Source organism: Ooceraea biroi, chromosome 5, assembly GCF_003672135.1.
Source record: "Ooceraea biroi isolate clonal line C1 chromosome 5, Obir_v5.4, whole genome shotgun sequence".
Lineage (NCBI taxonomy): Eukaryota > Metazoa > Arthropoda > Insecta > Hymenoptera > Formicidae > Ooceraea > Ooceraea biroi.
In genome coordinates this window covers 12,523,779-12,536,140 of record NC_039510.1, presented here as the reverse complement: position 1 = coordinate 12,536,140, position 12,362 = coordinate 12,523,779, and the positions used below count along the sequence as shown (strand labels likewise).

At 40.9% G+C, this 12,362-nt stretch overlaps 1 protein-coding gene across 1 annotated transcript in view; it reads right to left on the bottom strand.

The window, feature by feature from the left end:
* LOC105281023 (atrial natriuretic peptide receptor 1) overlaps positions 1-12,362 on the bottom strand; it is an 83,048-nt gene that overhangs the window by 29,826 nt on the left and 40,860 nt on the right. The window contains exons 9-14 of the mRNA XM_026969491.1: positions 10,949-11,087; positions 9,674-9,757; positions 8,863-8,937; positions 8,559-8,663; positions 5,802-6,048; positions 5,143-5,301 (exon numbers count right to left, since the gene is read on the bottom strand). Coding sequence (XP_026825292.1) covers positions 5,143-5,301; positions 5,802-6,048; positions 8,559-8,663; positions 8,863-8,937; positions 9,674-9,757; positions 10,949-11,087 — 809 coding nt within the window. The remainder of the gene's footprint in view (positions 1-5,142; positions 5,302-5,801; positions 6,049-8,558; positions 8,664-8,862; positions 8,938-9,673; positions 9,758-10,948; positions 11,088-12,362) is intronic.

Genomic DNA, 12,362 nt, shown 5'->3' with positions numbered 1-12,362 from the left:
CCAACTACATCACTTCAGGAAAATGAATTGGTTTCATTAAATAAGAAAAGCACGTTTAATAATATCTCTAATACCGAACGAAAGTCAGACCTTATGATAATTCTGGGAAGAAGTGTTATTTTCATATTGATCAGATTTGTAGACGTTACATTTATGGAACTCTAATTAATGAAGCTATATTAGCCGGAAGCGCTTTTCACGGAGCGCTCGAGGATGAAACAAGCGCGATGAGCATCTTAAAGTTTAACCCGCGTGTAACGACGTTACAGTCGATTTATTCGACGAAACTTCATCCGGTGAAGTTACATTCCGGTGGCCTTGGATCGTCGTGCTTGCGACTTTGCTTTCTTTCCCTCCCACAACTTCTCTCGACACCCTTATTCGATCATTTTACGACCACTGGCTCTGTTTGCGTCAAAGTTCAAGAGGTCGTTGCTTCGAAAATTTTACGGAGTACCCACTTCCACAAACGCAATCGCGGTTGTTAAAATTAATTGCGGCATCTGTGTAATTGATTATTCTCCGCCCTAAATTATTTCGAGAAACTGGAGAAGTATAGAATCTTTTCTCCGTTACGGAAGCACGAGCTCAGTCAAGTATAAGAGCGAAAGATAACCAAAAGTCAGCAAGAACGAGCGCATTTCCAGAGTTAACAGCGAGCAAACTTGAGAAGTAACAAACCTCCTTATAGAAGCGCCGAATGAGCAAATAACTCTCACCGTCGCGCGTAACAGCGAGAAACTATTTGGGAAGTCACGGTCAGGCAATTCGATCGTTACTTTTGATAAAATCTTTCAGTAAGTTGGCCTGTGCTCTTTCTCTTTGTCGCTTTCCCTCTTTAACACAATTTTGTCGTATTTGAGAACCCTCGCGTTCGCGTCATCCGTCGTCCCGGCCCGGTCTACCCCAAGTGTTCGCCTTCACCCCACACGATGACCTCTCTGAACTTTGCCCTACTGCATATGTCAGGTTTATCTTCCATACAGGGGCATGCCGTTGCATTTTCTGCGATCGCTAGATTACAAACCGTTTTGAAGAGGAGATTGTTCCCTTCACGTCAGTTACTTGCCGAAAATGCTCCACGGAATTAATGACCGCGAGCTGCGAGCTCGTAACCCCAATTTCGCCACCGCCGGGTACATTAGCGCGAACGCTTTTTATCGTTATTTTCGCAGAAAATAAAAGCCGGAATAATAAGCCAGCGAGATATTGTGCCGCGGGAAAAGTGCAATATTTCGAAGCTCATTAAAATAAATGTCGTTATTAGATACTATAACCATCGTTACATTTTACGAATCCTTTTCATGAAAAAAATCCTTCGCGTATAAACCGAACGAGAGTGCACGATTGATGTACGTTTTCTGAAAGTCGTCCAAGTGAGAGAAAGCGAGAGAGAGAAAGAAAATCACCTATATTTCCGAGTTTAAACTGTAAAAAATTAATTTTCTTCTTTAAGCAGGAAGATCACATTCTCCTCAGGGAAATTCTCTGAGCTACATATTCTCCAACACGCTCGTGTGTGCGTGAACACGAATTGCAAAAAGAACTTCGGAGCTAACAATAAGGAAGGACAAGGAGAAAACAAAGAAGACGACAGAGCACGTTGCAATTTCGCACCAATGCCGCAAACATGAAGAGCGTGTTAGCCGGAAGAATAGACAAACGGAATATTTCTATCGCGCTGAGGCGACGTTCGATACAGCGATGCAGTGAGCAAAAGGTGACTCGCGGGGTGGCCGGAAGCAGAAGCGGAAATAAGATGCCCGAGTTACGGATCGCGTGCTTGCAGCGAACGGCCGATGAACTCGCGCAGGATGTGCAGACAGCAACGTCTGACCAGCCACGCGATGTATCACTTGTCGGGTCACAGCGCGTGTCATCATCCTCTGGATTTCTTCTCTCTCTCTCTCTCCTCTTGAAACACTTCGTTATCGGTTCGTGTATCGTGCTCGGCTGATAGATCAAACCGCATCGCGTGTAATTGCATCGAGCGTGTAAGCGAGAAGTTAAAGCTGCCAGTGGTCCACGTAAACGAACGGTGCGGCTGCGATCGTCCGACGCTCGTAACGAACTGCCATCGGAAACGCTGTAGCCGGAAATGAAGCTTCAGTCCCAGCAAGTTAACGCGATTAGCGGTTTACTCGGTCGAGAGACCGAGTTACTCTTTCCTGACATTATCAGAGATTTACTCGCGACATCGTCGGCCGAGGGGGTGAGAAGGGTGAAAGGGAGGCGCACGCTCGCTCGGGAAGAACGACTGCCTCCCGGAAGCTCTGTTTCTTTAAGAGGAGGAGACCAGCGATGCATTTTTCTCAGTGACGAGTTGCTCAAACCCTTTCAGGAATTTTCAACGGAGGGTGGAAAGGGAGAGGGAGGGAAGACTTGAACACAGCCGGAGAGCCCTACTTCCACCACTGTAGGATCTCTAACACGGTCGGCGGCCTCTTTCCTCTAACACGGTCACCGGGATTTATTTCCGTGCACGTTTTTCTCGACGTTACCGCGACGATGCAGCGGTAATTGCTCTCGCGCGGCAGTAACGCGGATATTATGCGGAGTCGGTGCGTCGACCCTGCGAACTGTGTTTTCGCACTTGGAATCGATAACGCGTCGAGACGACGAAGATGATCCGACGATAAATACTGGCAAATCGCGTGCGCGAGATCGATCTTCGAATCGAGATCAATCTCCGGACAAATGGATGTCGCGTTTGCATCACACATAATTCATGGCAAGGAAGAAGAGAAAAGAAAAGAAAGGGAAAATGAAATGCGAATACTGCAGACACAACGCGGTGTGCGCGCACGTTGCCGTCGGGTATGCCGCTCGCTGACGGATCTCTCTTCAAACAACACCTACGACTCCGTTATTAAACTGCAGACATAAGTGACGAGCTGATTTCACCTGTCGCCGCCGTAGAACGCGTGTTTCCGTCTTTCCGAGGAAGGAGAGAAAGGAGACGAAGAGCGAGACCGAGAAGGATCTCGGCGGAGCGCGCGCGACAGCCGTGTGCGGTCTAGGATGCGTGAGAGCCTCGACTGAGCTTTCGGCTCTCGCTCCTACGGAAGTTACCGCGGCACATTTCATCCTGCGATCGATCCTCGCTGCCCGACCGACCGAGAGCTTACATGAGCTTGCGGGAAACCGATTACCAAGAGCGCTCGCACATCGATCTTTCCGAAACTCCAAAGCGCGAGGATGAGCTTTAAGGATAATGCTCTGAGGATAAAGCTCGTGTCCGACAGGCGTTGCTAGCAGGTACTCGACATCCACCGAGAAGATATCGATAGAGATGTTGCTGGCGCTTTCTGCTCTCTCTCTTTCTCTCGGAAGGTGCACGTTGATCGACCAAGGTGTGCTTGCAAGCTGCATTACCGAGCTCTGCTTTCCGGACCTCGAATTTTGCGAAGGATGTTTGCATCCGTGGAAGTAGTAGGGCACGTTTTAATTGCACATGTTGTATGAATTATTTGACTTAAAAAAAGAGAGTTATTTATTATTCTTTCTTCATTTGAATGCAAAACTTTATCCGAAACTTTTGCGAAAAGGAAAACAGATTTGTTACTTTCATGCAATAACATATAGACAACAAATACTTGTTAACTGCTCACTTTAGATCATAATATAATAGTATTAGATCATAATTTTTAGTCTCTCTTTTATAATTAAAAATTTTATAATAACATCGGTTAATTTAATACGGGAGCAAACATTGACATTTGTCTGTAATTAAAGTAATACGTTGTTTTATATTTTTAGTGTACGACTGTTACGGCTGTTGGTAACACACTCTGCACTTTCAGTGATGTTTGCAAGCTCAGGACCAAGGATGTTACTTGGAAAAAGCAGCGACATCAACTTGAGATTTATATCAACTCGACAGTTGATATAAATCTCAGCGAAGCTTTACTTATCAAGAGACAATAAGCTCATTCAAAACATTGATTGTGATAGTAGAAAAAGATATAACTGCTCACGCTTTAGAGTCGCACAGTTTTAAGTCGCTCTCGCATCGCTTTAAATCATGTCATATTATATTAAAACATTATAATTGACCTAAATTGTATAAAAAACAACAATCAGTTTTTATTTGAAAACTTTTGAAAGAATTATTTGTATCTGATTAAAACATCTCTTCGATATTATATAGTTACAAAAATAATTAAAACAGACTTGCAATATATGCAACGCTCTTACATGTTCATCAAGGGACTCATGCAATTTCTGCGGGCGCCTTAATATAATACATGTACACAAACCGGGATCACGTCGCTCTTTATTAGAACCTATAGATTACCTGAATCAAATCCTAAAATGTGAGCCATCGCGAGTCACCTCACGTGATGGCTGGTTCGTGCTTATATTCTAGATCATGCACTGGCTTGGCAAGCGAGGCTACAAAGAGCCGATATTATACACGGCGGAATGAACGTAGTTATATCGCACACGGGATTAAAGTTTTAACGTCGGTCACCCTTTAAAATAAAGGGTGACCGAGCCTGAACCAAGGCTGAGCTAAATTGGAAGCGCTCAGAAAAATAATTGCTCGCGTTCTCGCAAATAACGAAAAACAAAAGAGTAATGAAATAATTATCTCTAGATGAAATACTTCTTCCTCGTTCGTCATCTAATCTATCATCATCCAGGAACACGATGAAATGCATCAAGCTTGCCATAGGCCTCCTACATTATCACTTTATTTTTTGGTTTATTATCTTATATGAATAGAGAACATGACGTCTCACTTTTTTCCAAACTTGATCATAATCACATTAAGATCAGAATCGAGATCCAGATCGCGGCATTATTCGGACGAATTCAATCTTTAATACCAATACGTGTTTTCCATATCTACAATCGAGACTTCTCGTATCTGTCGAAGCATCTACCGAAGATTCGCGCGCAAAGTTATATTAGTTTCGGTGTCTGTTATCGCATGATCTTCCAGATAATATTGTAATAATAACGCGGGCACACGTAACGCGCGCGTGCAAGTTTATCCTCCTGCCAGTCAAGGCAATTGCAACTGCAAGTTATGCGTTAAGGTATCGGCAGGATCAGCGCGCGAGGCCAGATACTTTGTCGTCGCTTTGAACGGATAGTTGCACGTGCTTGCGATTATCTGGCACGTTAAGGACTCACCTTTTGGAGGAAGATCGTTATTTTGTCCCAAGTAGAACGGCCCTTGGCGCATCACGATCTCGTGAACGATTATAGCGAAGCTGTATACGTCGCCTTTCTGAGTGCCCTCGGGCGATCGCCTCTCCATCCTCAGCAACTCCGGAGCTGTCCACAGCTGATCTGCAAGCAGCCAATTTTCTGTTTTAAAAAATTGGAGTAATCAAACGAACGGTTTAATTTCATCCCCTTTCCCCTTTCTTTCCTTCCTTTTCTACTTTTTTTATTTCCCACCGCGGTGCGCTGCACCGTTCCGTCTAGCAATTATAGATATATAGATTACAAATATTTGACCGCAAATAGACGCGTCAGGTAAAAAAGGAGGGTTATTTTTCACGTTCAAAATTCTAGAGTCGTGTAAACCATTGCCTAAACAAATATTTTCTCACAGTGTGCGCAGCATTATTGATGAGTGTCTACAAGCGCGGGAAAATAACTGTTCGAACTGGTTCTAGTTACACCGCAGGAGTTTCGTGCGTTTGCTTGAAATATCATCTCGATCACCGTTCGCGCGAAAATGTTTGGAAAATATTTGACGCTGCGGGATATCCACGATCACGAGGAAAATATTCGTCTTCGCGCTCGCATTTATATGACTATGCAGTCGTCTTGTAGACACGTACTCCTCCAATAAGCGTAACTGTTCCTGTCGACATCCGTGTCCATGCCGTTTGTTCTTCTGAGCTCGTGCAAGCCGAAATCGGTGATTTTCAGGACGAATCGCGAATCGACGACGCAGTTCGAGGACTTGAGATTACCGTGGCTCTTCACTTCCGATGCATGAAGATACGCCATGCCCCGAACGATATCGTGTATCAGGGACACTTTGAACACGCGGTCCAGATTTATCTGCCCGTTCTCCAGTATATCCTGTCCAAAACAGCAAAAAATTAAGATGCGACATAGCACGTGGGATCGATTCTTACGCGACTGTACTATGTCTCGATGTTAGAAGGTAGAAGTATAGGATCTACTTGGCATAAATACATTGATTTCATATTTGATTATTATTCATGCATATGAATGCGCAATGTAGGATAATACACGTTCCAACTTCTTTTATATGTGGTTTCTTTGACTAGATAAGAGTCGAGTTCTTTTCTTATTAGAAATCTTGGAGCTACAAGAAAGTATCAAGTTACGGAACTGACATCGTAAATACTGAAAAGATGGTAAATATACAGGGTGAGACACCTAAAACAGGCCACCTAAATATCTCGGCTGTTATTGGTGATAGAAAAAAATGTGTCAGACCAAACTTGCATGGTTTCGAGAGACACATAATTTGTTCTAAATAATTTTTTATTAGGTGGACGCGTAGAGGTCATATGAAGGTCAACTTCGTTTTTTTAAATGGTATGATATGTTTTTTTACGTACCATCTAGTAGAGCGTTTGAAGATGCGCACATTGATCTACGGGTCAAAATCATTCAAGGTCACTGAAGGCTAAAATTTCTAAGTGCTAGAACTTTTTCATTTCTGAGTTTACGGTATTTTCAATAGCAGAGAACTCTAGGCAATATAAAAAATAATGATATCATCAACTCAGAACTTCTCGGAAAAGAAAAAATTTCTAACGGCTAGAACTTTTTCATTTCTAAATTTACAGTATTTTTAATAGCAGAAAACTCTAGGCAATATAAAGTAAATTATTTTCCCTTGCAGTTGGCCTTCAGTGACCTTGAATGATTTTGACCCGTAGATCAATGTGCGCATCTTCAAACGCTCTACTAGATGGTACGTAAAAAAACATATCATACCATTTAAAAAAATGAAGTTGACCTTCATATGACCTCTACGCGTCCACCTAATAAAAAACTATTTAGAACAAATTATGTGTCCCTCGAAACCATGCAAGTTTGGTCTGACACATTTTTTTTCTATCACCAATAATAGCCGAAATATTCAGGTGTCCTGTTTTAGGTGCCTCACCCTGTAGTAAAAGATAGTAAATACAAATCTACTAAAAATGACAGTAATACATTATTTATAATAGTAGAATTTTGATTGCACATATATTTATTTGATATATGTATATATACATATTATTCAAATTCTATATATATATATATATACATACAGAATTTGAATAATTTAATGTTTAATTATTAAGATGTTTGATATAAAAGCAAACACAAAAAGTTCTCGAACAAGGATGACCTACTGCGAAATTTTTCTTCAGAAAAATCAACTCCATTGTTCAAAGAATTTGCCTTTAAAATTAATCCGTAACATATGGCGGGATCTGTGAAACTCAATTGAATTTCGTTCTTGTAGCAGTTCTGAGTAAAATAGTAAAGTAGTACTGAATGTGCAATTTTTTCTATTGTAAAGTTTAGCTGAGTTTTAACTTGTACAATTTGTCATTCCCGTTTCAAGTATGGCAGAAATTGCAATACCTAAAGAACTTTCGTATTTACATTCTTCTCTACGTTGAAGTGCAAATTTTTAAGGTTTTTCCAGAGGATATCTGGCAAGCTCTCTTGCCGCATTTATGTAATAACAAAATAATCATGAAAAGTGACTTCGCAATTACGTAATGCATACGTAAAGGACCGTAATAAATTACGTAAAACGATAAACCGTTATAGCAATAAGTATACGTATTTGCGAACGTCTCGCGGCAATTCTTTTATGACTTTGGAAAATAGGTTCGTGCTATTAAATTAAGCCTACTTTTATTCTGGTTATCTAAAATTGCAACTTGAGTGAAGCGACCTAATGACCCGATCAAGTACTCAACTTAACATTGCATCATAAGACAAGACATCCAATAAAATGGAGCACCTCTTGTTTATATAGGACACCACAATGTACAGACGAGTGCATTAATTCGCGCACTTGCTTATCAGCGCATATACATTCCCTCTTGAGTATTAGTGCACTTGTCAATACGTATGTGTCAGATCGTTTCCAATATCATATATAGCTAATACATGATAGTATAGACTATTCGGACAGAGTGTCCCACAATTATGTTAATAGCAAATTCTCTGTTCTACGTAAAATCTTTTTTTGTTTAGCCAAACGAAATACCGAAGAATTGTTACTATTGTTACTATTATTACTATTATTACGAAGAATTATTACTATTGAAAATATTGTTACTTGTTGGAAGGCTTAGTCTGTAAAAATAATTTTCTTGTTATAGAATTTTTTGGGAAGATATTCCTCAAATTATTGATTCGTTGCTAAGGAAAAGTCAAGTCTATATTCGTCACATTTCAGACCGTCATTAAATGCGAGCGAATTGCAGAATATCCTGTGTGCACGCAGATGCATCTATTTCGTATGAACTTAATAACATGCAGCAGGAAACTCAATTATATATCTCGGTTGCCTATTAAAACTTTAAATCGTGATGTAGGATGCAATTCACCTGGAGAGATCCTTTGGGGCAGTATTCGATTAGGAGGCAACAGTGCGGCGGGTCGAGACAGGCACCATAAAATCGTACGAGATGATCGTGTTGAAGATCCTTCATCTGTGAAAGTCACCAACATCACCGCTCATATGAATTACATCGTGTTACATGCAATACCGGCAGTACAGAAACGATAGTTACTCGAGAAGAAATGAGTGGTCGAGAACGAAAACTTATTGCGAAAAAATCACGGGGAATACTCTGTAAGATCTGTAATTGTATCGCAGAAATTACGTTGTTCGCCAACTCAGCTACTCACTCGCTTTAGTTCCAGCAATAAAGGCCTTGAGATCTCCACTTTGTTCGGTATGACTTTTATAGCGACTTTCGAGTTCTGAAACCAATTGTGATTTCGATCGATAGAAGTTAGGTATTAACTGACTATACTTTAAAATTGGCGTGAAAAGTTCATTTATAAAAAACATCGTTCTATCTCGCAAAGCCGCGCAGAGATACAAATTATATTGGCATTGAACATTGGAAAATTTCGATATTTTTCGCTGCTGAACAATAAAATTAGTTTTAGGGGAAATCGTTCAAACTGTTAAAACATAAAAGTCGATCGTAACGATGCAATGGAAAAATCTTATAAAAAAGCTTTCCTTAGAACTACTGCCTCCGTAATGAAATTATGTTAAATTAGTTTAAGTTTTTTTATTATTTATTCATTTTGCGCTTATCGCGAAACACATAACATTCTATTAAACAATTATTCTCGATATAAATTCCTATTTTTAAATGAAATTAGAATAAATGATTAATCGACACGTACAAGCCGCTCACGTATTCCAAGCTTGCAGTTTGTAATACTATTTATGTTCGTAGATAATGCACATCAATATTTATTTAAGCCAGCAGCATTGAAACACGCTTCGAATGATAAAAGTACAGAAAAAGTAATACATTTTTTTGCTCGTGACAGATACAATCTGCTTGTCCAGTGGTTCTTTAATGGGCCTTTAAAGTTACATCCCGGCAGAAAAATCGATTATACGTCATGTACGTATTGAGATTTAACTTGTGTAACATATGTATATACGTACGTGATATAAAACAAAATATAATCTCACCTTATAAATTGCTGTAGGGATTTTATCAATGTTTCTATCAACGCCGTTCCCCGGTAAACTTACATTATCGTCGGAATATATCGTCTGAAACAGAAATGTTCAATAATCTGCATAGTGCATACAAGTCACAAAAACTTTATATAATATGTAGCATTTTGTAAATCCTAAATTTATAAAATATTTTAGAAACGAATTCTTTTACACATTCGAGATTGACTTCTCTTTCAAGAGGAGAATTTTTGAAATCGAATGGTTACGGCTTTGTCATAAAACTTCTAGCTAAAAGCATTCTCGAGTTTAAGTAAAAATAGACTGTCGTCGTGGAATACACGTTGCAAAGAGCTCTTTATAGTTGCAGTTATTAAAAATTTATTATTAATATCTCGATCTATCAATTGTATAAACTGCAAGTTGCAAAAATATCTGCCATTGCACGTAAGATAAAAAAAGCAGAACACTCTGGATGATCATATGAATAAATATGAGAGTAGAAATGAGTGTTTTCTCTTTCGTTATTTATTCGCCTTAAAAAAGAATTCAACTCGTAACGGATGCCTTTTCCTTCGTTTCTGCATCGTAACGCTACGCAAAGGAATGATAAGAAACGCGTCAACAGGATAACGCACAATGAAATAAAGTCTTCTTTATGGTAGCTGCTTCAGAGTGCTGTATGCGGAAGTGGGTAAGCGTTACTTGCAAGACGGTGCTTTCCACTATTGTTCTCTTCTTTTAGCTATCTGAGATACGAACACCATTCTTTCGAAAATGCGTGCACTTGCGGTAGAAATCTATATAACGCTACTGAAATAAGTTCGCGTACCGAAAATTCGATCATTGCTGATACAGCTGTTTACTCATTTTACTATAATATTTATAAGAATAGTCCTGTACTCATATAGCGCTGTCGATTATACTAAATTTTATATTACAAATTATGAGAATTGTCAATATTCATATAGTAAAACTCGAGGTTGATGAATAAATTGACCACTTTTTATAATTAGTACAGTCATAATAACGATAAACTTAATTATGATTTTACAACGACCATAGCGTAAGATCAGTTATAATGTTAAAATTATGATAAAAATATTTTTATTATCGAAACTTACTTTAAGTTACAATTAAAATAATATATGCACTCTTTCTTTCCGCGAAGCTGATCGATCTCCTACGCGCGGAACATGAAAGCAGCAGGATGAAGCAGCAGTACCAAGGAATCTTATCAAAACTCTTATCAGGAATTGTGCAATAATCTTGTTTCATTTTATTTACCAATTGGCTGCCGCGAAATTTATTCGCGGTCAGCGAATACATGGAGCCCCGTGTCTTCGAATTCGGCTTTATTAGTATTACGTCGTCCCAGTGCACCTTCCATATCATAGAGGCAATTTCCGCTTCTAGCTTGAAGCGCCTGAAAAGCAAACGACAGCATTATAATGGCGGATTCCTTCGCAGGGGAGGTCAGAGGAGTGGAGGCGCATTTAAAAAACATTCACGCAATATTTTACGGGCACGTGATAAACCGCGTGCTTAAAGCCGTACGTGCCGTGAATTAATTCCGAGTTGCGGTATCTTTCCGCCCCGACGAAGAATGCGCTCCTCTCGTCTCACTGATTAACGGAATCTTTTTATCAGTGGCAATTATCACGCCTGCTACGTGGCGAAAACGCCTCCGCGACGTTTCCAGCCGCTAACAAAGGCGCGATCAATCAGCTCAGCGTGTCCGCACGCCGCATTTGTACGCGTGCATTTACTCCTCCCTCGCACCCCGTCGATATCTACGAGGATGTATGCGAACGTTCGTACAACCTGAGAGTTCGCAACCTGTCGTCGATGTGCGTGCGTGCGCGGCAAAGGGCGCAGGGGGTAATTACGCCTCGACGTATCTCGCGCAACCCCAAGCGCCTATTTGTAGAGGCATATCCGGGAATTCCTCGTCGAATGCGAAATCACTCCCGATGACGTGCCGATGACGACGGTTATCGATAACCGCAGATGTATCCGCGGTCCGAATCGCGAACGACGAAAGCTCAATCACGTTCCTCGTGTCTGTTCAAACGCCGGCATACTGAATGCAGTTTCCGTTTCAGTTCAATCGCGTCCAGAAGAAAGTAGGTAGTCGTCCCGCGCAAATTTTCGCGAGTAAATACACGGATCGGTTTCTGCGTACGTGCATATTCGACAACCGTGAAACCGGCGCTCGCCGATGTCCGATGATCGAATCCCCGACAGTTATTTAATAATGCACGATAGTCCACTGAAAAAAGCTGGCGGCCGCTTCCTGCGGGTTTCCGCGCACCCGATGAGACTCTCAAATATTTACCCCTGAATTTGGGAAATTATCAGGAGAAGCTGTGCTCTCTCCGTTTGGGCGTAACGGGCGTATTGTCTCTGCGCAAACTAATTTCATCCGAACGCGCGTTCCACGTGCATGTCGCCCTGAAGATGCGGTGTTTGACTTTCAAAAGTGGCGCAGTTTCCCTGTATAACGTATAATTTCCTTTATAATGAACACGCGTAACTAACGCATAAAGAGTCGAAGAGCGAAAAGCACGCTCTTCGCGTGTGACGCGCTTCGCAAATGCATTTTCTACGTGCAATAATAATAGACGAGTGCAGGGTGCGCGATGCAGGTGACCGCTTTCTGCAGCTCGCTTGTATTAACGAGCATTGCCGGACAGAAAGA